General features: G+C 50.6%; 1 protein-coding gene across 22 annotated transcripts in view; it reads left to right on the top strand.

The window, feature by feature from the left end:
* FOXN3 (forkhead box N3) overlaps positions 1-24,848 on the top strand; it is a 462,718-nt gene that overhangs the window by 187,176 nt on the left and 250,694 nt on the right. For 13 of the 22 annotated variants that reach the window (XM_070065521.1, XM_070065510.1, XM_070065508.1 and 10 more), the window contains one exon: positions 23,980-24,536. In XM_070065521.1, coding sequence (XP_069921622.1) covers positions 23,994-24,536 — 543 coding nt within the window. In that variant the 5' untranslated portion in view covers positions 23,980-23,993. Of the gene's footprint in view, positions 1-3,972; positions 4,328-18,937; positions 19,205-23,006; positions 23,083-23,979; positions 24,537-24,848 lie in introns of those variants that run through there. The other 9 variants (XM_070065509.1, XM_070065517.1, XM_008271935.4 and 6 more) reach the window with 7 other exon arrangements.

The following is a 24,848-nucleotide window of genomic DNA, read 5'->3' as shown; positions in this document are numbered from 1 at the left end:
AGTCTCACAGGTGGGTGCAGGGACCCACGGACTCAGGCCATCTTCCACTGCTTTCTAAGTCATGTTAGCAGAGAGTTGGATCAGAAGTGGAGAACCAGTACTCATATTGGATGCCAGCATCGCATGTGGCAGCTTAACCTGATGTGCCACAATGCTGGCCCCAAGCCATGCTTAAAAGTGCTGAGCGATGACATATAATTTGGTAACATGCTCCCATTTTTAAAAATTCTTATCAGTCTAGTCACTATACTTGTCAAAATATGGTTTTCTCTATTTTTTAAGATTATTTATTAGAAAAGCAGAGAGAGAGAGAGAGAGAGAGAGAGAGAGAGAACCTGTGCGCTGGTTCCCTCCCCCAAGTGCTCACAAAGCCAGGAGCTGGGAGCTCAGTCCAGGTCTCCCATGTGGGTAGCAGGAACTTCAGTAGTTGAACCATCATCTGCTGCTTCTCAGGGTGTGTATTAGCAGGAAGCTGGAATCAGTAGTGGAGTTGCAGTTCAAACCCAGGCACCCTGGTATGGGATGTGAGCAAATGTCCATGCTTGTTTTCTATATATTTCACGGTGATGGAAACATCCTTGAAGTGAGCAGGTGACAGCTCACACAGCTGGGTCCCTGCCGCCCGCGTGGGAGATCCCGATTGAGCTCCAGACTCCTGACTTCAGCCTGACTCGGCCTCTACTGTTGAAGGCACTTGGGGAGTGAACCAATGTATCAAAGATCTCTGTCTGTTTCTTCCTTTTATAAAAGAGGTTGGGTCCAGCACTAACTGTCCATGGGTATCTGTTGAGAAGCTTCTGGTTGTAGGTGACAGAAAACCACAGGGGAAATGTGCTGGCACCTGCACTGAGTCCTGGCTGGGTCCGCTCATCCTTCAAGCAGTCCGGCAGTGCTGGAGCTGCTGATGGGGCCAATCCCACCCAAACCACAAGGCTGGGATATTTGGGGTGCTGTCGGGAAGGGAGACGGGAGAAGTGCTCTGTAAGGGAAACTGCAGACATGCATATGTGTTCAGATTTATATTATTTATTTGAAGGGCAGAGTTACAGAGAGAGAGAGAGAGAGAGAGACCTTCCATCTGTCTGTTCACTCCTCAAATGGCCTCAATGGCTGGAGCCGGGCCAATCGGAAGCCAGGAACCAGGAGCTTCTTTCGGGCCTCCCATATGGATGCAGGGGCCCAGGCATTTGGGCCATCTTCTACTGCTTTCCCAGGCCATAGCAGGGAGCTGGATTGGAAGAGGAGCAGCAGGAACTAGAACTGGCGCCCACATGGGATGCCAGCACTGCAGGTGGAGACTTAGCCCTCTATGCCACAGCACTGGCCCTATAAGTAAATCTTTTTAATAAATAAAAGAAAAATCTTCAGTAGAGGCTGTGAGAGGGGAGCCCCAGAACATGGAGGACAGAACCTGCCCTGATTTAGGGAGTGCATCTTTGCTCAGTAGATGCAATTTGGTGGTTCACTCGGAGGAGATGGGGAAGGTCTGGCCAAGTTTGTTTTCATTCCCATCAGCACTGGATTCTTTGCTGTAATGCTCACATCACACAGCAGTTGTGAGATGTTGCATGTGGATTCAGGGGGAGCCGGTGTTGGCAGAAGCCAGGTTCCTCCAAATGTCCATGGAACCAGGTCCTTGTGGGGAGCCAAAGGTTTCTAGGGATGAAGCCACAGACGTCAGCTTTCTGCTGTGCCCGCTTCTTATGGAGATTCTGTGAGATTCCACTCGTGATGTCAGGGAGGCTTTCACGGAAGCACTAGAGGTGGCTTGTGAGGGGATGAACTCTTTGGTGGTGGTGCAAAGTCCCTGGGAGTTCAGTAGGCCCTGAAGATGACATGGGTGCAGACAATAGCATTGAGCGACAGGTGCATATTCCCTCGCAATCTCCAGTAGATAGGGCTGTGCAGAGGCTCAGGAACACCTGTGATGCACTGGGTGGTCTTAGTGAGTCTCACTCTCTTGTTTAGAACATACAGGGAGAAAGTTAATCTCTTAGTACAGTCTCTGTATTTTCCTCAGGGCTGGCTACGTTTTGAAAGTATTTACAAAATTCACAAAGGTTGATTTTTTGCCTTTTTTGAATTCTCTTTAATAAATATTTGAGGAAATAGTTCCAGCGTGGTGGTCGGTGGTTTTCTAAACCAGAGACAAAGCAGAGAATGACATGGTTCAGGGACAGGTGTTTGGTCTAGTGTGGTTCAAATGCCTGTGTCCCGTGTCGGAGTGCTTTGACTTGGAGCTCTGGCCCCTGACTCCAGCTTCCTGTTAGTGCACACCCTGGGAGGCAGTGGTGATGGCTCAAGTGATTGGGTTCCTCTTATCTACATGTGACACCAAGATTGAGGTCGTGCCCCTGTTTCAACCATGCCAGCCCCATTCTGGCCAGTGTAAGCATTTGGGAAGTGAATCAGCAGACAAGAGTCTGCTCTTTATCTCTCAATTGGAATAAAATATTTTTAAAATAGTCATAAAATTGTTTCTCATCAAATGTCTGTGTTCTGGAAGCATTAGCTTGACACGAAGCCATTGTTTGGCCTTCTGGTAGTCGGATATTAGAAAATGGTTCATTTGATGGATTACAGGGCAGGAGTGGGTAGGATGAGGACAGGAGAGGTCCTAAACACGGATCTGCACAGCTGCTGGAGGTAAGAGTTTCAGGCCTGGCCTCTGTCATGAGCTTCTTTCAAAATCTTTGTGCTTCAGTTTGCGGTAAGAATGCAAGGTTGGTGTGTGACCATTGCCCTGGGTACTCTGGTATTTTATAAGCATGCCTGTCCTTTGCATGGACGTGTCCACCTCTGGGTGAGCATCGTCAGCAGTGAGAGTGGAAAGTGAGAGTGAGCGTGGATTAGCCAGCCTGAAAAATCCTACGCAAAATCCAAATCAGGCCAAACTGGAAACCAGCGGGGAGCCACAGCCCAGGAAGTGGAGTACCAGCTGCAGGCTACATCCTGAGATCCTGGAAATCAGAACTTGGAGCGGGTCAGTAGCTTAGGAGAGAGTGGCCTTTAAGAGAAGGGCTCCAAAGGCCGAGGAGACGTGGGGCTAACGTTTTCCGTTCAGTCCTCCGAACGCTCCGTGCTGATCCCTGGCCAGTGACTTCTCTTCTGTAAGCCACAGTGCCTTCCTCTGTCCACGAGGGTGACAGCTCCTCCCTCGTATGGATGCTGAAGAGTGAAATAAATAATGCAGGTCAAGCTCTTGGCTCGGTGCCCAGCATGTAGGAAGCATTGGAGGGCTCTGGTGGTTATGCATGTTTTATAATTCTTTGGAGCGCAGTAATTGGGTACCTGGTGTTCATTGTTTTGACTGTGGTTCAGGTGGTGAATGTCCTCAGCTGAAACTGACACCACCCTGGTCTTCTGAGGAAATCCAGGAGCAAGGTGGCGTTAGCACAGTCTCTGTGCATGCCAGGTTTCCCACCCATCAAGGCAGAGGCCAGCTCTGCCTGTCAGACACCTTGGCAGGAAGAAAGGAAAGGATGTGCAGCTCAACTTCAAAGCAGTATTTTGTCCACACCCTTCCATAGCAGGGGACTGGAATCCGGTTATCGGACAGTCACAGAGCCATTGAGCTTCGATGGGATGTGTTTCCATGTCTTTGGTTGGAATTGAGTTTTTACATCACATGTTTGATTAAAAAACAACACCATGCACATGTAGGAGAGGTGTCCATTAGAAATCCCCATACTGTCTGCTTAGCTTTTTTGTGAACCCAAAACTGCTCTTAAAAAAAAATCTATCAAAACAACAACAAGAACTCTTGCACGGAGGCCTGAAAGAATGACTTCTCAGTACATACAGAAACCTGTGGGAAAAAAACCTTGCAAGACACACACAGAGACCAACCAGATTGTTGTCAGTAGGTGGCAAAGTCCTTTGCTGTAAATATTGCAAGACTCCTCTTTTTCTACTTTAAGAAAAAAAAAATTGCTTTGCATTTCCGACAACAGCAAGGGCTGGACGAGCCTTTAGTTCGTGTGCGAGAAGCTGTGACCACAACGTGCAAGGTTTTCCTTTTGTGGAGACAGAGTTTGGCCCAAGCTCAAGTTGAAGTTCACGCTTGGGTCTTCATTTGCCTTCCGTGAACTAGGTCGCTTACCTTGAGTGAGGGCTGCACCCCGGGACCATTCATTCCTCTCCTATCAGAAGTGTGCCCGGTGCAGCTGAGCTTCAAACTTTGCAACTTTCACTTTTGGTTAGTTAGGACCTCCATCCGGCAGTATTTGAATGTGAGTCTTTTCTGTGGCTTTTCTGTGGCTCCTTTTCAAAGTATTCAAAGCAGTTTAAAAATACAGAATGTTCAGCGATCTGACCAAGAGCTAATGTAAGTACTTATTTAGAGGCTTTTTTTTTAATCTATTAGATTTGAAACTCTGAACTCATACGGTGTCCTGGAAATGGATACTAAGATTTAAAAAAGGAGGGGGAGGGGATTGAAAAACATGGGACTACTTATCCTTAGAGTCATAATGCTTTCAGTTGCTACAGTAGCAGCAAATAGCACAGCTTATAAAAACAGAAGAGCTAAACTTCTTTATTTAATATTAAACAGGAAACTGAAAGTATTCGGGAGCAATTGCTGGGTTTTCAGCAAACCTGCTGCCGTGTTTATCTGTGTTGCAAAAGCCTAAATGGGATACTTCCTCTTTTATTCACTGAAGATAGCAAGTTTTAATGAAAATCCTAACCAAAACGTGACCACTGGAAGCGGGTTCTATATCGCCAGGTTTTGAAACAACCTGTTTTCCACTGCAACCAGAGGGAATTTGGAAGCAAATTAAAAACCTCTTCCAGACTGGAAAATGCTTCGCACTTTTGTTTCGCCTTTGTGCCTGGCTGTCACTTATCCAACATGTGCATATGAATATTCGTTCTGAAGACCTGGGCTTCATTTTAAGGTCAGCCTTCAATTTCCAGAGAATATAATTTGCTGCTATTTTTAGCGCATCATGATTGCTCGTAATAACTAATGGAAAAAACTCAACAGAGAAATAAATGTGTAACAGCTGTGGCTGCTTAAACTTGATTAAAGGCCATAAAAAAAAGTAAACAGAAGAATGACTGTGACAATAGATGAGGGAGAGGCAAGTACCCCTGTCATTGTGAAAAGTTTCACAGACATCACTCGCTCCACTTGAGAAGGCTGGCCGTGTCTGTGTTTAAAGTTTACTTTACTGGGTGTCTTGCGCGGGATCAGTGTTGTAGTGAATAATTTATAGCCAGCATGAATGAGCTCATTAGTCACCTTTTCAGACTTTAAATGAGTTTTGTGGTTGTCATTACTCGAGCCTTCTGTTCAGCCACTGAGCAAAATGACAGTTTGGCAGTTGGCTGCCTTCTGAGTGGGGCCGCCTGTTTCCCTTCAGGTCTGCGTTGGCTTTTGTGTTTCCTTGAAATCTTCCCTTTCTAGCCCTGGGCTGGTCCAAGAACTCTCCACGTGTCTCACATGCCTTTTGCACCCCCAAGTTTAAAAATGAGACACGCCAAGGGGGGGCTTGAAAACCAAATTGTGCAGTTGTGTCTGCCAGAGAGAGGGGGTGGGGGGAGAGAGAGAGGGAGAGAGAGTGAGAGAGAGAGAGAGAGAGAGAGAGAGAGATGAGCAGCAACTCCTGCGTGGTATGAGTGTTTTTGTGCTGGGTTTGACTTGCAAGTGATTCAAAAGCAAAAAGCAAGAACTGGCAAGTTGTGCAGTAGCCGAGCCAGGGGCTCGCGGGCCGGCCGGCGTCGCAGACAGGGGATGCCTTCTGGGTTTGGAGAGGGAAGGGTGTTTCCGGACAGGCTTGCCATGTTTCGATTCTGAACATTAAGATGGTGCCCATGGAGAAATTGCGCTGGCGAAGCTGTTGAGTCAGGTTTCCAGGATGAAAGTGGGGGGTTCACAAGAAGACCTTGCCAGCCAACAGAGAGGCCCAGAATGGTTGAAAGGGGGCTTCGCTTCTTCCTCATCTCCTCCTCTCCCGGGTCCAAATCAGTAGGAGAAAGTGAGCCCGTGCAGCTGCCTCCTCGCTGTGCCCTGGAGACTTGCCTGGGAGGCTAGTATGTGGGGAAGAGCAGCCTGGGCACGCCAGTAACCGGTGGGATTTCTTTGGAACGGATGCCCTAAGGACCATCCCTCCCTTTGAACTTGGCTGCGGCAGCCTCTGGAGAGCTATGGCATTCACTCCCTGATACTGGCCCCGCTCCGGAAGGCTAGTTCTCTGTTGCATGCGCGCTGTGGCCCTTGGACAGCCTCTGTTGGCGCTTACGGTGGAGGGATGGTCACATGGGGTCTCTCAGCCGAGTGCCTGGACCCCTGCTCTGAGAGCTCGCTGACGTCCCCCCACCCCCGTGAGCAACAGGCACAGAGGCTGCCATCACCCCCGTGGGCAGCACCCCCTTCCGGGATCCATATTGTCAGACAGCTGGCCCAGCACTGCGTGAGCCATGTAGGAAAGATGCTCGGATTCCTCTCTGGAAGAAATGCCAACTTAAAAAGGACGCCTGGTTGTTTGGGGGCCAAATCTTTAAAACCAGTCGGAGTCACACGGCTTTGAGCAGAGAAGGGAAGTGCTGCTGATCGCACCCACAGAATCTGCAGTCCACGTGGCCACTTCCTTTCTGGCCTCTCAGCCCCTCAACGTGATGGGGCTTTCATGTACTGTCACACCTCACAATACATGGGCACATTTTCCTGCGCCTGAATCTTGATAGTAAAGGCACAAGAGAGAACTTATATTGGGGTGGGAGGTTCCAAACAGCAAGTGTAGGTAACCCTCACTGCCTGATGGAGGAGACCCCTTAGGTTCGGCTACTGCTGTAAGTTGTGTACATTGCTGATTTCCAAAAAAGAAATTTGTACAGCAGGCCATGTGTGGGTAATATTCTAATCTAATACTCTTTCTATTTTTTAAAAGTTGTGGTGCCGGCACCCCGGGTTCTAGTCCCGGTTGGGGTGCCAGATTCTGTTTGGGTTGCCCCTCTTCCAGGCCAGCTCTCTGCTGTGGCCGGGGAGTGCAGTGGAGGATGGCCCAAGTCCTTGGGCCCTGCACCTGCATGGGAGACCTGGAGGAAGCACCTGCTCCTGGCTTCGGATGGGCGTAGCGCGCCGGCTGTAGCGGCCACTTGGGGGGTGAACCAATGGAAAAGGAAGACCTTTCTCTCTGTCTCTCTCTCTCTCACTGTCCACTCTGCCTGTCAAAAATAAATAAATAAATAAATAAAAATAAATAAAAAGCTTGATTTATTTGAAAGGCAGAGTTACAGAGAGAGCGGGCAGAGACAGAGAGATCTTCCTGCTAGTTCACTTACCAAATGGCTTCAATGGCTGGGGCTGGGCCAGGCCAAAACCAAGAACCTGGAACTCCGTCTGGGTTGGGGGCAGGGCCATTTTCCACTGCTTTCCCAGGTGCGTGAGTAGGGGGCTGGATCAGAAGTGGAGCAGCCTGGGTTTGAACCAGTGCTCATATGGGATGTGGGTGTTGCAGATGGTGGCTTAATCCGCTGTGCAACAGGGTGGACCTGTTATCTATCTAACATTGTTTCTCAGAGTGTTGATCAAAAGCGATGCTTTTCCTTTGTTTTAAAAAGGCCATCACAGAGCAAAGAATTGTTTTCTTTCTCATCCCTCTGAAAAGTAAAATGAGAGAAGTTATTACTTGGCATGGGAAAGACTTTGGCAGACGTAGCTACCAAAACCCATGAGGCTGTAGTACTTGGTGTACTCGCCGGAGACAGGAAAACAATAAAAGCTCTTAGGCATTTTGGAGGATGAGAAGGTTGATGATGCTTTGCTTTGACTCATCTGTACACCCAGTAGATACCAGCTTCGGAGAGGGACAAAAAGCAAACTTTTTTCTGTTAGGCGATCAATTATTTTTTCAAGATTTATTTTTTATTTATTTGAAAGGAAGAGTTAGAGAGAGAGGGAAGAGATGAAGAGCTCTTCCATCGCTGGTTCATTTCTCCAATGGCCACAACAGCCAGGGCTGGTCCAGTCCAACGCTAGGAGCCCAGAGCTTCTTCCTGATCTCCCATGTGGCTGCTGGGGCCCAAGGACTTGGGCCATCCTCTGCTGTTTTCCCAGGTACATTAGCAAAGAGCTGGATCAGAAGTGGAGCTGCTGGGTCTCAAACTGGTGCCCACGTGGGATGCCAGCACCACAGGTGGTGACACCACAACATCAGTCCCAGCAATCGATATTTTTAATTTCCACTGTGCCACACATGATTAGAAGTGTAAGGCAGGGTCCTTGCCCCTCAAGGCACTTACAGTCTGACATTCAATATCTAGTTGATTTAGTTTCTGTTACAGAGTTACACCATACTGTATTGATTATGACATTGAAGATGAACTTTTTTTTTTTTTTTGCAAGTGATGCCTTTTCATTCCATTTAACATTCCCCTCTTCTTTCTTCCTCCTTATTTCTTGGTCACAGTTTTTCCTCCCTTGAGACCTGCTGCTGCTCCTAGCCTTTATACCCTTGACTTCCAAGTGCTCTGGATTGATCTAAAACAGCCTTTGGTTCCCACTGGAACATTGCAAATGCTGGGGACTGTATGGACTCCTGGCCCCATCTCTAACTAGCTGTGTGACCTTGGGCAGGTGGCCAGACCTCACCGGGAATGAGGTTAATAATAGTCCCTACTTTGCATGATTAATGTGAGGTTGAAATCAGTGCATATTTGCAAAGTCTTAGAACCCTGGCACAAGGGTTTATTAAATACAGTCAGTCCTCATTATTGGCAGATTCCATGTTTGTGAATTTGTCCCTTCCCTCAAATTTATTTGTTATCCCCAATCTGATACTTGCGTTGTTTTCATGCTCACTGGCAGATGTGTTGAGTGGTGACAAATGGGCAACACTTCACCATCTTGTTTCAGCACTCATAATGTCAACAAGCATCATTTTGGTGGTCTACTCAGTGCAATGCTTTTTGCAATTTTGTGCTTTTTTGTTGGTGATTTTGTTGTTTAACATGGTGCCCAGGCATCATGTCGAAGTGCTGTCTGGTGTTCCCAAGCCCATGGCCATTACAGTGTGCCCCAAGGAGAAAATCTGTATGGTCAAAAAGCTTCCTCTGCCACGAGTCCTGCTGCCAGTGGCCGGGAGGTCCGTGTGAAAGGCAAATCTCTCGCGCGCTCTCTCTCTCTCTCTCTCTCTCTCTCTCTCTCTCTCTATATATATATATATATATATGGAAACACAGATAAAATAAGGCTGAGTGTTGATGAGTTGATGAAAATGTGGTGATCACAGGAACCTAAGTCCCCTGGGAGCCATGGTTCGGTATTGGCTAATTCTGCATTTGTGATACATTGTAACTGCCACAGATAAAATGAGAATCAACTGCGGGTAGATGGAATCCAAGGGCTCTGGGCAGCAGCGTCTGCCAGTGGAAACTGCCTGCTCCAGCACTGCAGGGAGTGGCCCTGGGAGGGCAAGAGAGCAGCTCTGGTCACGTGGGGAGCCTTGGCTGGGAACAGATTTTCTATCAGATTCAAAATAATTAAGATGTATGCATTTGGTTTCTTTTATGCATAACTATTATAGAGATTAATTTGGAAATAGCAAATATTCCCCTTCCCCACAAATTCTATTCTGTTTAAAAAAATTTTTTTAAGAATTACTTACTTGAAAAGCAGAGTTAGAGTTAGAGTTAGAGTTAGAGTTAGAGTTAGAGTTAGAGAGAGAGAGAGAGAGAGAGAGAATGTTCCATCCACTGGTTCACTCCCCAAATGGCTGCAATGACCAGGGCGTGGGCCAGGCCAAAGCCAAGAGCCAGGAGCTTCTTCCAGGTCTCTCGCATGGGTGAAGGGACCCAAGCACTTGAGCCATCCTCCACTGCTTTCCCAGGCACATTAGTAGACAGTTGGATCAAAAGCGAAGCAGCTGGGACTCAGCCCATATGGGATGCCAACACGGCAGGCTGCGGCTTAATCCCTGGGGAGGAGGGAGCAAATTCTTTTCTTTTTTTTTTTAAGATTTATTTATTTATTTGAAAGAGTTACACAGAGAGAGGAGAGAGAGAGAGAGAGAGAGAGAGAGAGAGAGTCTTGCATCCAATGGTTCACTCCCCAATTTTCCGCAACAGCAGGAGCTGCGCTGACCCAAAACCAGGATTTAGGAGCTTCTTCCAGGTCTCCCACATGGGTGCAGAGGCCCAAGGACTTGGCCCATCTTCTACTGCTTTCCCAGGCCAGAGCAGAGAGCTGGATTGGAAATGCAGCAGCCGGGTCTTGAACCGGCACCCATAAGGCATGCCGGCGCTTCAGACCAGGGCATTAACCTGCTGCACCACAGCGCTGGCCCCAGAGCAAATTCTTAATTCAAAAGTGTTGGGAACTCTTGATCTTGGAGCCTACATAAACGTTTCAAAATAAAGTTTGTTATTCAAAACCTTTAAACTGGCCCTTCAGGGCCAGTGCTGTGCCGCAGCGGATTAAAGCCCTGGCTTGCAGCACCAGCATCCTATGTGGGCGATGGTTCTAGTCCCGGCTGCTCCACTTCTGATCAGCTCCCTGCTAATGTGCCTGGGAAAGCAGTGGAAGATGTCCCAAATGCCTGGGTCCCTGCACCCACATTGGAGATCTGGAAGAAGCTCCTGGGCTTTGGATCAGCCCAGCTGTGGCCATTGTGGCCATCTGGGGAATGAACCAGTGGATGGAAGACCTTTCTCTGTCTCTGTCTCTGCTTCTCTTTGTCTGTAACCCTGCCTCTTGAATAAATGAATAAATCTTTAAAAAATAGTTAAACCCTATTAAATTTTTTTTAAAAAAAGTTCATAGCAAATGCATATTATGAACAAACTATATGTGGATTTAAAAAAAATTGTAACAAAATAAACTTACCTTTTAATTCCATTTTCCCATGAACTTTTTGAAACATCCTCACTCAGGGTATGAGAATGTGAAAATGATTCAGAAAAGGGGAAAGCTTGGCTTAAAACTAATGGAAAATGCAAAGGGCAGGAAAAAAAGAGAACACGGGTCCATTGTGGCCATATCATGTAATAACCAGCTTCTCATTCCAGCGATTTTGTTATTTTCACCATTGTAAACAATGTCCTAGTGAACACCTTCCCAAATACATTGTTTCACCCTTCAGTTTATTTATTCGATACATATTACTGAGCATCCTCTACATGTCAGCCACTAGGTAGAAATTCTGGCTGTCCACTCCTGAATCAAAAGGACATGAATTGGGGCTGGCGCTGTGGTATAGCTGGTAAAGCCGCTGCCTGTAGTGCTGGCATCCCATATGGGCGCTGGTTCAAGTCCTTGCTGCTCCATTTCTGATCCAGCTCTCTGCTCTGGCCTGGGAAAGCAGTAGAAGATGGCCCAAGTCCTTGGGACCCTGCACCCACATGGGAGACCTGGAGGAGGCTCCTGGCTCCTGGCTACAGATCTGTGAAGCTCTGGCAGTTGTGGCCAATTGGAGAGTGAACCAGCAGATGGAAGACCTCTCTCTCTCTCTGCTTCTCCTTCTCTCTGTGTGTAACTCTTACTTTCAAATAAGTAAATAAATATTTTTTTAAAAAGGGGGCATGAATCGGAGCAGGTGTTGTGGTGCAGCAGGTTAAGTCACTGCTTGCGATGCTGGCACCCTGTGTGAGAGAGCTTGTTTGAATCCTGGCTGCTCTGCTTTTGATCCAGCTTCCTACTGCTGTGCCTTGGCAAACAGTAGAAGATGGCCCAAGTGCTTGGGCCCTTGCCATCCATGTAGGAGACCAGAATGGAGTTCCTGGCTCCTGGCTTCAGCCTGGACCAGACTAGGCTGTTGGGGCCATTTGGGGAGTAAACAGCAGATGGAATATCTCTCTTTCTTTGTCTCCCTCTTTCTCTGCCATTCTGCCTTTCAAATCAGTCTTTTAAACAACAAGGTGCCTGGGCCCTCAAGAACTTATTGCCTCCTGTGGGCAGTCCGGGGGGGTGAGGGGGGTGGGCAGTTAACTGTCTTGTTGGGATTTCTTTCCTGGAGGTTGGAAGTTCAGGATAAATGGCTATGCTCATTTGAATTTTAATTCATTTTTTCATCCTTCCCTCTTGCAAAGTTGTACCCGACCACATTCCTACGATCACTCATACCTGTATTACCATAGTGATTCCTTTTAAGTCTGTGCTGACCCAGTAGGTGGAATATCACAATTGCTTTAGTTTACATTTCTTTGATTATTATTGTGGTTAAGCATTTTTTTTTTTTTTTTTGTGGGAACAGTCCCATTTTTGTTTCTATTTTTTTCTGAATTTGCCCTCTTAACAGGGTGATAATTTATTTTCTTCTTGGAGTTAGAACAGTAATAAGTTAAAATTATTTGCCCATTTTCATATGAATGTCAAGAATTCCCTCATTTATGGTTTGTGTTTCATTTCAGAATTCTGATGTGCCCACAAATTCAAATCACTATGCAGTCAAACATAATTCTTTGGTTTATTTACTTAGCACAAATCATGCTTTCTAGGTGCTAAGGCGTGTTACATGTTCCTTACAAATTTGAATTAATTTGGTCTTCATCACAGTCCTATGAAGTGGGTATTGCTATACTGGGGCAACTCAGAAAAGAGAAAGGCATGCACTTACCAAAGTTATCCAGCTAGTAAATGATAAAATCACTTGAACCAGTGTGTCCAACCGCACTATACCACACCATTTCTGGCCTTGCTATTAGGTTTGGTGAGCATTTTTTCAATTTTTTAAAATCCAAAATGTATTTATTGGGAAGGTATCTCATCTTTCTTTTAAAATAAATTATCAACAAAGATGTATTTACTTATTTGAAAGGCAGCATTACAGAGAGAGAGAAGCAGAGACAGAGAAAGAGAGATCTTCCATCCACTGGTTCTCTCTCCAAATGTCTGCAATGACCAGGGCTGGGTTAAGCCAGGAGCTTCATCTGGGTCTCCCCTGTGGGTGCGGAGGCCCAAGCTGTTTTCCCAGGCACATGAGCAGGGAGCTGGACTGGAAGTGGAGCAGCTGGGACTCAAAGTGGCACCCATATGGGCTGTGCCACCGTGCTGACCCCAATCCATTTCATCTTGACTCAGGGTGCTTTGGGGGCTGCTTCCTTCTGAAGGGGCATCCTCTGTAAGCCTTACATTTCCTCCTGTAGGCTGGCAGAGGGCAGTGGAGCCGCCAACACATACACTCCTGTTAGTGCACAGCTGTGGTGGTATTAGAGCGTCCTGGGCACTTCGATCCATGGCGTAAGAATTGGGGTTTCCTCTTCTCTTCTGGAGACCGATGGAGATTCTTTGCGACAAGCATGTTTGCGTGGGCAGGCTGTCACTGCCAGATAGAGCTATGGTTACTTTTTCTTTTTTTTTTTAATGAATACTTAATTTCAAAGGCAGATCAATAGAGAGGAACAAACACACACAAAGAGAGAAAGAGAGAGTGGTATCTTCTATCTGTTGATTCATTCCCAAAATAGCGGCCAACAGGTAGGGCTGGCTGGGCCAGGCTTAAGCCAGGAACTCTATTCAGGTCTTCCATATCCGGGGCAGGGACACAAGCACTTGGGGCACCTTCTGCTACTTTCCCAGGTGCTTTAGCAGGGAGCTGGATCAGAAGTGCAGCAGCCAGGACCTGAACTGGTGCTCTGACACAGGATGCTGGTGTCGCAAGCGGTGGCTTCCTGTGCAGAATGCAGAAATGCTCCCAGAGTTCCCCCGTTTCTTGGAGGGCAGTTGCTGATTTTTTTTCCTTAGGATTTATTTATTTGAAAGGCAGAGTTACAGAGAGGCAGAGGCAGAAAGAGAAAGAGAGAGAGAGGTCTTCCATCTGCTGGCTCACTCCCCAGATGGCCACAACGGCTGGAGCTGTGCCCATTTGAAACCGGGGGCCAGCAGATTCTTCTGGGTCTCCCATGCAGGTGCAGGGGCCCGAGGACTTGGGCCATCTTGGCTTTGCTTTCCCAGGCCATAGCAGAGAGCTGGATCGGAGGTGCAGCAGCCAGACCGCGAACCGGTGCCCATATGGGATGCCGGCATTGCAGGTGGTGGCTTTACCTGCTACGCCACAGCACCGGCCTTGGTGGCTACATCTTTTCTTTGTCCTGGTTCTTAGTCCTCTCTGTGAGTTGACTAAATCTGGATTCCAGATCACCAGTCTGCACTTGTGTTTATGCTCAGAGGAGTTGACAGGTTCTATATTTTCAGTTTGCTGCCAGTAGGCAAGGTGACAAGCCTGGGTTTGGCGGGGGCACCTGAGCTAATGAACTTGGCTGCACCGGTTCAGCTACACTTTCCTTTGACACACACCCCTCCCCTAAGCCTCCTGGCTCTGTTCCCTGCTGGAGAATTCTAAGAAGCCTTTTCCCAGGCTCCACCCTTCAGAATGGGTCACGAAAACAACAAGAATTTACAAAAGGGCAACCCCAGGAGAGGATGACCAGAAAGCCAAAGGAAGCCTGACCAAGCTTTCCAACTGGGCAAGAGGTCTGGGGTCTTCCAGCTGTGGTCTTCACAGAGGGGAAGGAAGCAAGGTGCTTTTTGTTTTGTTTTGTTTTGGATCCATTACCAAGATCATTCTAGTGCCTTATCTCTAAGAGCCAGTCAGCCCATGATTAAGGCCTTATCTCCGACCATAATCTCTCCCTCTCTTCTCATATTCAATCATTTCCCAAATCCTACTGGTTCTCCCTCTGAAGGTTCTTCTGTAGTCATTGTTTCTACTCTTAGGACTCTTCTCTAACTCCGCGGGCCAGCAGTGGGAGCAGCAGCATCACCTGGGAGTGGGCGCTGGGAGGGGATGCAAAGGCAGGTGGCTCCTTTCAGCAAGTCCTCCCTCCAGCTAGTTCCAGTGGACTCCCAAGTTTGAGAACCACTGCTCTGGAGTCCCACAGCCAACTTTAGAACATTCCATGTGCAATGGGTGTTCATTGCAGAAACTCTGGAAAATGAACAAGTATGAAAGAAGCAGGCGAAAGAAATCACTCCCCAACTCTAACATCACCACTTTAGCATTTTTTTCACCCAATTACACAGACACAGAGAGATCTTCTGTGCAATACTGGTTCACTCTCCACAACAGCCAGGGCTGGGCCAGGCCAAAACCAGGAGTCCAGAACTCCATCCTAGTTTCCCACACAGGTGGCAGGGCCTCTAGTTACTTGAGTCACAACCTGCTGTCTCTCTGGGTGACATTAGCAGGGAGCTGGGACTAGAAGCAGTGCCTGGACCTGAACCCAGGTACTCTGATATGGGGTGTGGGCAAACCTGCCTCCAAAACACATCTTTTTTTTTTTTTTTTTTTTTTTTTTTTTTTTTTTTTTTTTTTTTTGACAGGCAGAGTGGACAGTGAGAGAGAAACAGAGAGAAAGGTCTTCCTTTGCCGTTGGTTCACCCTCCAATGGCCGCTGCGGCCGGCGCGCTGCGGCTGGCGCACCGCACTGATCCGATGGCAGGAGCCAGGAGCCAGGTGCTTTTCCTGGTCTCCCATGGGGTGCAGGGCCCAAGCACCTGGGCCATCCTCCACTGCACTCCCTGGCCACAGCAGAGAGCTGGCCTGGAAGAGGGGCAATCGGGACAGAATCCGGCGCCCCAACCGGGACTAGAACCTGGTGTGCCGGCGCCGCTAGGCGGAGAATTAGCCTAGTGAGCCACGGTGCCGGCCTCCAAAACACATCTTTAAAAAGCATTCCCATTTTGTACGGATTTCCTGTGAAGGTCTTATGTCGTCTTTCCTCTCCCAAAATTCATCTTGGCTTCACTATCCCATTCCGTTCATCTTTTTTAATCCTATTGCATCTAGTGCAACTTCTGGGCTCACGATATTCAGGGAGCCCCTTTGTCCTCTAAACTTAGAGAGTATATGAGCTGCTCCCCCTGGTATTTATTCAGAGTGATTAGGATGTTTGTCCTCTTGTCTACTAACATGTGCCCCTAGACACAGAGACCTTGTTTCTGTGGCACCTAGCATAGTTCCATGAACATGGTGGGCACTCCGTAAATATTTATTCAACATGGGAGTGCATCTTCTATGGCAATCAAGTCGTCATATTTGATAAATCTGCTGGTGTCATTCATTTCTCCTACCTGGAACAAGAGTTTGCAAACAGAATCAGTCCATGGTGCTTTTTGAAAATGCACATTCCTGGGTCACGTTCTGGGAGACTCCTTAGGTGTGGCTTCCCAGGTGTGGCTTCCCAGGTGGTTCTGATGGGCATCTCCAGCCAAGCAGCTCAGGTATAGAACACCATTCCCTACTTCCACAAATGGAACACCCACTCATCTCACTGCATCTCTTCCCTTGTCCAGGCCATCTGTTCCCCCAGGCCCCTTGTCTCAGCTGTGGGAGGGAGGAAGAAGGGGGCAGTCACCTGACTTGGACGAGGCCAATCAGATTGTTTCCCTGAGATTTTGAACTGTGTGGTGGAAGATCTGAGCACCACTGACTCAGATGACTGCAAGACTTGGTGCCGGCAGGCGTGTGTGGCCATCAGTGAGCAAGAAAGCCATCTGACAGGGAGGAGAGGGACGCGGTTGCTCAGGGTACTTCAAAAAGTTCATGGAATATGGAATTGAAGGTTATATTGGTGTAAATTTTTTTGAAATCAATGCATAGTGTTTTGCTAATACACATTTTCTATAAACTTTTTGAAGACTTCCTCAAAGTGCTGGGATTTCAAATTTTCCACACCAAAATGAACTTGTCTTTTAGCCCACTTGCCCCAAACTTTTTAAGACCTCTTGTAATTTTGTGCTCTCCAGCCCAGTACCATCAAGTCTCCGGTATTTCCCAGAGTTCCAGGACGCAGGTAGGATTCAGCTGTAAAGGTGTTGGTCAACAATGTTATAAGGGGCTCAACTTGTTATTTTGTCACTTCTGGGCCTCTAAGACACAGGGTGCTTTCTGAGAGAATGGAGACTGGGGTGTTCTCCCAGACGGATTTGGCCCACGCAGCCTTCTAGTGGGGAGCATGTCCTGAGCGCAGAAAAGGCCGCCTGGAGACCTCCTTTGGCTTACAGCAAACGTCTGGATCCCCCACCCCCCCAGTTCAGACAGACAGATGGGCAGGTCCTGCACTTCCTCACATCTCTTACTGCTTCTGTAATGGAGAAGAGAAATTAAGAAATAGGTCTGAGAATGCAAGAAACCAAAAGCAGGCAGAGGGAGAGAAAGGCAGCTCACCTCATCACACTCCACCTCTGCTTCCACGTTCTGTGGAGTCACTGGAGTTTGCTAGGTGCTTGCAGAGTTTTAAAGACACTTTCTGTGTGTGCAGCGACCTTCGCTCACCTGCTTTATCTTGCCACTCGGAGGAAAGAGAGACTGGGGTGAAAATAACGTGCCACCGCTACTTAAAGTAGAGAGTGTTGTGGTGGGCTGGGGAGCTGGTGATGGATGAGGGTGATTTCTGCCTTTTCCAGGCCAGCCAGGGGCTTGGACCAAGTCTCAGCTGAAGCACCCTCAACGGATGTGCTGATGGGGGCCGGGGGGCCTGGAGACTGAGCTTGTCCTGATCCTGGCTTTGCCACCAGTCCTGGCCCTGAGTCTCAAGATGATGTAGTGTGCCACCTCCTACCTTTTGCTTGGTGACTTGGGGTGGGTCCCGCAGTGCACTCAATGATAAAAGGGGTGGGGCTGGATGACCTCAGGCTGTGTCTAGGGTTCCACCCCGATCGTCCCCCAGTAGGCGTTGTCACAGCCCTGGGAAGTAGTGAGGGCCAAGTCCCTGAGTTGGGGAGGCACTTCCTTGCCAAAAGGTTTGCCATCTGCCCTCCTGAAGCCTGCTTGGGGACACTAACCTGACTCGGGTTGAGCGGGGCTCCTTTGGTTTTGGAAGCAGAACACATTTTCAGAAGCGTTTCCCTTCCCATCCCCTTGGGCTGGGTGGAAAGGTGCCGCCGGCGGGGTTGGGGGGCACACCGGGCTGTTGGTTCTGCAGTGTCACAAAGCTCACGATGGCTCAGGTGGGCGTAATGGGGGTGGTGGGAAGAGAGCCCCGGGCTCCGCTGTAGGGAATCGACCCGCGTGGCTACCTGGGAGCGAGTACAACCTTGTTTCTATTTATGTCTCCACAAGGGTGTCCTGTCCGACTCATTGGCTTTCATCCTCTCGGGAGGCAGCTGGTTGGTGTGCCTTCAGCAGTGGGTGGCCTTTCTCTGGAGGGGCCTTGGCTCGCCATTGGCTGCGTGGCTTGTGAGTCGGCAGTCGCGCTCCGAGAAGAGCTGCGTGCGCCCAGGAGACTGGTTTTCGCTCCAGGCCCGCAAGCCGGCTGGGCATTGAGCACCTCCCGCCAGAGGGGCCCCTCCGGTGTGGCCCTGGGGGCGCATCTCCTGCCCGGTGATGACCACAACCGCCCCCTGGCAGACACGGGCCACCTGGGCGGGAGGCCGGGCACCTCTCCTCCCGGGGCTGGCGGTGGGCGCCGACATGGGCTCAGGCGGCCCGCCAGGACGCAGTAGTTGGGGGAGAAGTCTCACCCTCCCTCACCAGCCTCGTCCGCATCGTAATTCTTTTTATTTTTACTTTCGACCCATGTAAGGCAAGCGGATGGGGCAGGAGCGTTCCGGCGACACGTTGCCAGCGGCGCAGCGCTGGAGCCCGGGGAGGAAACGGCCACGCGCCGCCGGCCCCACCTGCCCCGCCGCCCACGCCCTCGGCCGCCCCTGGGGCACGGGACCCCGAGTTCACCGCACCCGGCCCGGAGCCGATTGCTCCTCGGGAGCGCGGGACGCCAGGCGCGGGTCGGGCCGGGCCGCGGGGAGCGCGCGCAGGGGCCTCCCCGGCGGGTCCGCGCCGCGCGCCCCAGGCCGCCGGCGGCCCGGCCCACGTTTTCCGTCTCTCCCGCTCCCTCCGCCCCGGCCCTCCCCGCCCCTCCCTCCCTCCCTCCCCGCGCTCCCCCTCCTCCTGCCTGGTCATGTGTCGCCTTTTTTTGTTTGCAGTGGAAACAATTTCTCGCCGCTCGGCGCGCCCCGGCCCGACGCGCCGCGGCGGAGGCGAGCGGGAGGCGGGACGGGGCGGGGAGAGCGGCGGGGCCGGCGGGAGGACGCGCGGCGCGCCCGGCGGACGCCGCAGGTCCCATGCCGCGCCGCGACCCCCGCGCCCCTGCCGCCCGCGCCCGCGGCCGCCCCCCGCCGCCCGCCGGCCCGGCCTCGCCGCGCCGCGCCCGCGCGTCCCTCGCGGGGCCCCCGAGCGATGCCCGCTGGGCGCCCGCGAAAGTTTGTCGGCTGCGCTGAAGGGCAGCGGCGCCCCCGCGCCCCCGCGCCCGCTCCGGCCAGGTGAGTACGCGCTGCCCCGGCGGGCTGGGGGTGGGGTAGGAGGCAGGGCGCCTGCCGGGGAGGCCTGCCCCAGCCGTCCTGGAGAAGCCCGGAAGCCCCCGGGACCCTTCCAGTCCCGCGGGAGGGCCTGGCCCGGCGGGGAGCCCGGGAGCCCCGGGCGGGGAAGTTGCCCGGGCCGGAGAGTTTCCTGCCCGACGTGCGCGCCCTTCCCGGAGCCCGGGTTTCCGACGGGGAAAGACCCGGTCAGGTCTGCGAGGAGGGGTCCCCGCCGCCCCGGCCTGGCTGGGGATGCAGGCCAGGGGGAGACCCCACGGAGGGAAGCGGGCTCCTAACAAAGCCCCCCCCCCCCAGCCGTGCAGGAGGCGACCGTCTCCGGAGCCCTCGGACCGACCCCTCCTCACCCCAGTGGCCTTCGAACCCCCCCCTTGGGCTCTGGACAAGTTGGGGGGCGGCGGGCTCCGATTGATCCGTGGCTGGGGCTCGCCGCGCGGCGGCTACTAAAAGGTTTATGACATCTGACCGGCAGTGAAGGTATGCGAGCTCCAGATCGCCCCGTAAGCGCCGAGCGGAGCAGTTTCCCCGTCGCCTGGCAACGCCGCTGATGGACGCGCGGGGCGGCCAATCGCCGCTCCCGCAGGTCCCCTTGAAATGTTTTTGACAAGTACAGTAGACGCGAGTGCGGCGCGTGCGCGCGCGCCCGGGGGCGCCGGCCCCCCAAACTCCGGGCTCCCCGGCTCGGCGTGGCGAGGGTTCCTCGACTGTGTGCGTGTGTTGTTCAAGTCCACGCCAGCATCTGTTCACACCTAGCCCATCTCAGCTTTATCGATAATTTGGAGACTTTTAGATACCAGGCAAGAAACCAAGCCTCCCTCCCTTCAGAGAAGGAAGCGGAGCGGGTCGTCACCAAAAAGCAAAGCGAGCGGGTGTGTGTGTAGCGAACTCGACACCGCGCCGAAAAGTTGCGGAGAGGTGGCCCGCGCCTGGCTGTTTGCGTGTCTGGTGCAGTAACCCTGTTGGCAGCAGGTTGGAAATGTTGGCTCCATTGCAGGCTCACATGACCTTTCTCCGAAATAAGAGGGAGAAAAAGATTGGGCGAATTATGCAGTTAGAGTATAATAATGGAAAACTCCTCAGCTGCGGTTTCTGGGAACTGTTTTTTTTTTTTTTTTTTTTTTTTTGCATGGAACTGTTGGGCTCAGCAGCCTTGCTTACGGTTGCCGTAACCTGCGGGGTGTGTGGGGCTCCTGCGGACAGTTGCAGAGTGCGAGGGGACCTTACACAAAGCAGAAAAAACGATCCAGAACCGCTGAACCCTCCACCTCCACCCGCAAACCCTTTCTTCTTGACCGTGCCATTTTTCTAATAAAAGCACCTCGCTGGCAGTGTTTGTTTAAAACAAAAGAAAACATGGAGAATCGTGTGTTAGTTCCTTTGGGAAGCTGCTGACAAATAAGCAAATTAAAAAGAAAGAGAGCAGCACGTTGTCATGGCAACAGTGCAATTAAATTACTTTACTGTCAGCCATGATATAATTTTCCTGTTTGGAAGCTGAGGAGACATAAAACTTTCATTGGGAGCAGAAGTGGACTTTGGCGGCTCAGTGCTTGTCTTTTGTGCTCGGGCTGTGTGAGGAACATTTTCCGCTGGGCTCGGAGGGGTCCTTGAGAGAGAAGCCTGGTTTTGATTCGTTTGTGTAAAAGTTAGAAGCGGTGTCAGGTTGTGCCCTGTGAGGTCCCCAGACCTAAAGATACGAAGCCCGATTTGTTTTTCAGCAGTGTGTCGTGTACTGCTCGGGGTTGTGTCCTTGTCTGTGGGTGAACCTGAGCTCCTGTCAGCCCTTGGAAGTTTCTTCTCCTTAGAATGAGGCATCTCACAGCAGCACCTGCCTAGCGTCCCCCTATTTCTTTGCAGGACGCCCTGGCTCCGTGCAAACGAGAGGACTTCCAAAAGTTCATGGAAAATGGAATTAGAAAATAAGTGTATGTTGGTACAGAACATTTTGGGGATCCATGCAAAGGACGGATCGTCTGAAAGTCTGCAGACAATGTGTATTGTGAAAGAAAAAAGTGTGTGGATTTTTAAATTTTTTTTTGCACCAGCATAAACTTAACTTTTACTTGTATTTCTCCTGGACCTTTTGGAGGTTCCCTTACATTGTCCACCTTTGGGGAGGAGGAGAGGGCTGCCGGCCCGGGCACTCTTGGCCCCCCACATTGTGCTCTATGGAATCCCATCTTGGGGCTTCCCCGGATAACATGGCGGTTACTTTAGATGGAGTGTTAATGGACATTTAGAGATTTGGAGTGCTCATGTCTTTGCCTTTGTTGCGTTCATTCTTCTAGTTGACTGCAGAAATTAAAAACAGACACTCTTAAGCCCAGCACATTGTGTTAGCTCTACAAAGGAGAGTGGGAGCCCGTTCTCGTTATCTTGACTGTTACTTCTATCTCACACTGGGGACCGGACATGCTTGTGCATCTGTAGGGGTTACTCTGTTTGTGGACTCGCCACCTCCTTTTCTTTTCTCATCAGATATTATTTTACTCCCTGTTCTTTGTCATTGATTAAAACGAAAAATGGGAATGGTGGCTGGCGGGGGATGGCAGGGATTAGAATTCTGTAGCAATTTTTCTTGCATTTGCCTTCCTGCCTGGAAGCTGCCTGTTGCTCTCCTGATGTATTTCACTGATTCTTTTGTTGTGGTGGTGAAGTTTAAAAGGCAGAGAGACAGAAAAAAAGAGAGATCTTTCATCTGCTGGTTCATTCCCCAAATGGTCACAGCGACCTACCAGAGGCAGGAGCCTGGAATTCCATCCAGGTCTGTCCTGTGGGTGCCGGAAACCCCAGTACCTGAGCCATCAGCTGCCGCCTCCCAGGCACGTTAGCAGGAAGCTGGATCAGTACTGGAGGTGGGGTTTGATCCCAGGTGCATCCCCAGCATAGGCTTAACCTGCTGTGCCACCACACCTGCCCCTTTTGTTCGCATTGATTTGTGTGTGGCCTGAGGTTCTTATCTTTTTCCTCCTGGGTATAGTATCCCAATAAAATGCAGCACACTACTTCTTCTAGTCTGAATCTGCACAGCATTTTTCTCTCATCCCTCTTTAGACTTGCATCATCATCACAGTTGCAGTTTTTGGTATTGAGTTTTGTGGGGGGGATGGGAAACAACAACCAGATTGGTGCTCGCTGTGGCCGCAGCTTTAATTCTAAGGCCATTGGGAGTGATTTTTATGTGGAAATGGCTGAAATTAATCTAAAACAACTGTCCTTTTTACAGGTATTTTCTATTCTTGAGAAGCTAACCAAGACCAATAACAAAGCAACAGGAATTGTGCACTTCACTTATTTTATTTTTTTTCAAGATTTATTTATTTACTTGAAAGCAGAGTTACAGAGAGGCAGGGGCAGGGGCAGAGAGAGAGAGAGAGAGAGAGAGAGAGGTCTTCCATTGATGACTCACTCTCCAGATGGCCGTAATGGCTGGAGCTGGGCTGATCCGAAGCCAGGAGCCAGGAGCTTCTTCCAGGTCTCTCACTTGGGTGCAGGGGCCCAAACACTTGCACCTTCCTCTACTGCGTTCCCAGGCCGTGGCAGAGCGCTGGGTCAGAAGTGGAGAATCTGAATCTCGAACTGGCGCTCATATGGGATGCTGGCACTGCTGGTGGCGGCTTTTCCTGCTACACCACAGCACTGACCCCAACACTGCACTTACAGTGTTTATTATGAAACTTGAACGACCATATATGTGTGTATTACAGAAAAGTGGAGGCATCAAGAAATAATCTGTTTTTTTCGCCAGGGTTGCAGAGTTTGCATAGCTCTAGGAAGAAGTCATTGTGGAATTTGCTATTCTATGAGGCATTTGCACATTAAAGGTACTATAAATACATATTTTTTAAAGATTTACTTATTTGAAAGGCACAGTTACGGGGGCGGGGGGGGGCAAGACAGAGAGAAAGCTTCCATCTGCTGGTTCACTCCTCAGATGGCTGCAGTGGCCAGAGCTGGGCCAGGTCAAAGCCAGGAGCCAGGTGTCCCACGTGGGTGCAGGGGCCCAAGCACTGCAGCCATCCTCTGCTGTGTTCCCCGGGCGCATTAGCAGGGGAGCTGTATGGGAAGTGGAGCAGCTGGGATGTGAACCGGTGCCCATATGGGATGCTGGTGATACACGTTGGCAGCTTTACCCATTACACCACACCACCATCCCCCGGGTGCTGTGAATGTTTTCTTGTTTTGTTTAAGGGGCATCGGCTTCTTTTCAGTGGTTCTCTTTTTTTTTTTGACAGGCAGAGTGGACAGTGAGAGAGAGAGAGAGAGACAGAGAGAAAGGTCTTCCTTTGCCGTTGGTTCACCCTCCAATGGCCGCCGCGGCCGGTGCGCTGCGGCCGGCGCACCGTGCTGATCCGATGGCAGGAGCCAGGAGCCAGGTGCTTTTCCTGGTCTCCCATGGGGTGCAGGGCCCAAGCACTTGGGCCATCCTCCACTGCACTCGCTGGCCACAGCAGAGAGCTGGCCTGGAAGAGGGGCAACCGGGACAGAATCCGGCGTCCTGACCGGGACTAGAACCCGGTGTGCCGGCGCCGCTAGGCGGAGGATTAGCCTAGTGAGCCGCGGCGCCGGCCTTCAGTGGTTCTCCACACGGTGGGATTGTGGTTTGTGTGGCTCAGTGTGGGGTCATGAGGTGGGATCCCCATGTAGCTGGGGAGTGAAGGGGGGGCAGGGCCAGGTCTGGGTTTCACCAACTCCTCCTTTCTTTGCCGTGTCTTTCCCAGGAGCCTTCACGTAAATGGGTCCAGTCATGCCTCCCAGTAAGAAGCCAGAAAGCTCAGGGATTAGTGTCCCCAGCGGACTGAGTCAGTGTTACCGGGGCAGCGGTTTCTCCAAGGCCCTTCAGGAAGACGATGACCTCGACTTCTCCCTGCCCGACATCAAACAAGAGGAGGGGGCCATGGAAGATGAGGAGCTGACCAACCTGAACTGGCTGCACGAGAGCAAGAACCTGCTGAAGAGCTTTGGGGAGCCGGTGCTGAGGAGCGTCAGCCCCGTCCAGGACCTGGACGACGACACGCCCCCGTCCCCGGCCCGCTCCGACCTTCCCTACGATGCCAGGCAGAACCCCAACTGCAAGCCGCCCTACTCCTTCAGCTGCCTCATATTCATGGCCATCGAGGACTCTCCGACCAAGCGCCTGCCCGTGAAGGATATTTACAACTGGATCTTGGAACATTTCCCGTATTTTGCAAACGCGCCTACTGGGTGGAAGAACTCAGTGAGACATAATTTGTCGTTGAATAAGTGTTTTAAGAAAGTGGACAAGGAGCGGAGTCAGGTAAGCCTCTTGCGTCCAGAACTCAAGTTCAGTGCTTTCTGTTTTTTGCTTTTTTGGTTATAATTTTTCTCCATTAAAAAATGAATCTCTGTTGACCATGCTGAGGTAGCTGTTGTAGGTGGATTTCATTTTCCTTCTTGTGGAGGGTGGCGAATACCTTCCTTTTCTTAAGCATTGAGTTGTGTGGTTTTTAGTATCTGTGCATGTTGAGGTTTCCCATCGGTGTGGTTCCCATCAGCACTGTGATCCAGAGGGTGTGCCCTCCGTGTGGATGGGCCACTTCCGTTTTAGGCTTCAAGCAAAGATCTGTCA

Source organism: Oryctolagus cuniculus, chromosome 20 (genome assembly GCF_964237555.1).
Source record: "Oryctolagus cuniculus chromosome 20, mOryCun1.1, whole genome shotgun sequence".
NCBI lineage: Eukaryota > Metazoa > Chordata > Mammalia > Lagomorpha > Leporidae > Oryctolagus > Oryctolagus cuniculus.
Note: the sequence above shows the minus strand (reverse complement) of the source record. Positions and strands in the feature narration are given on the sequence as shown.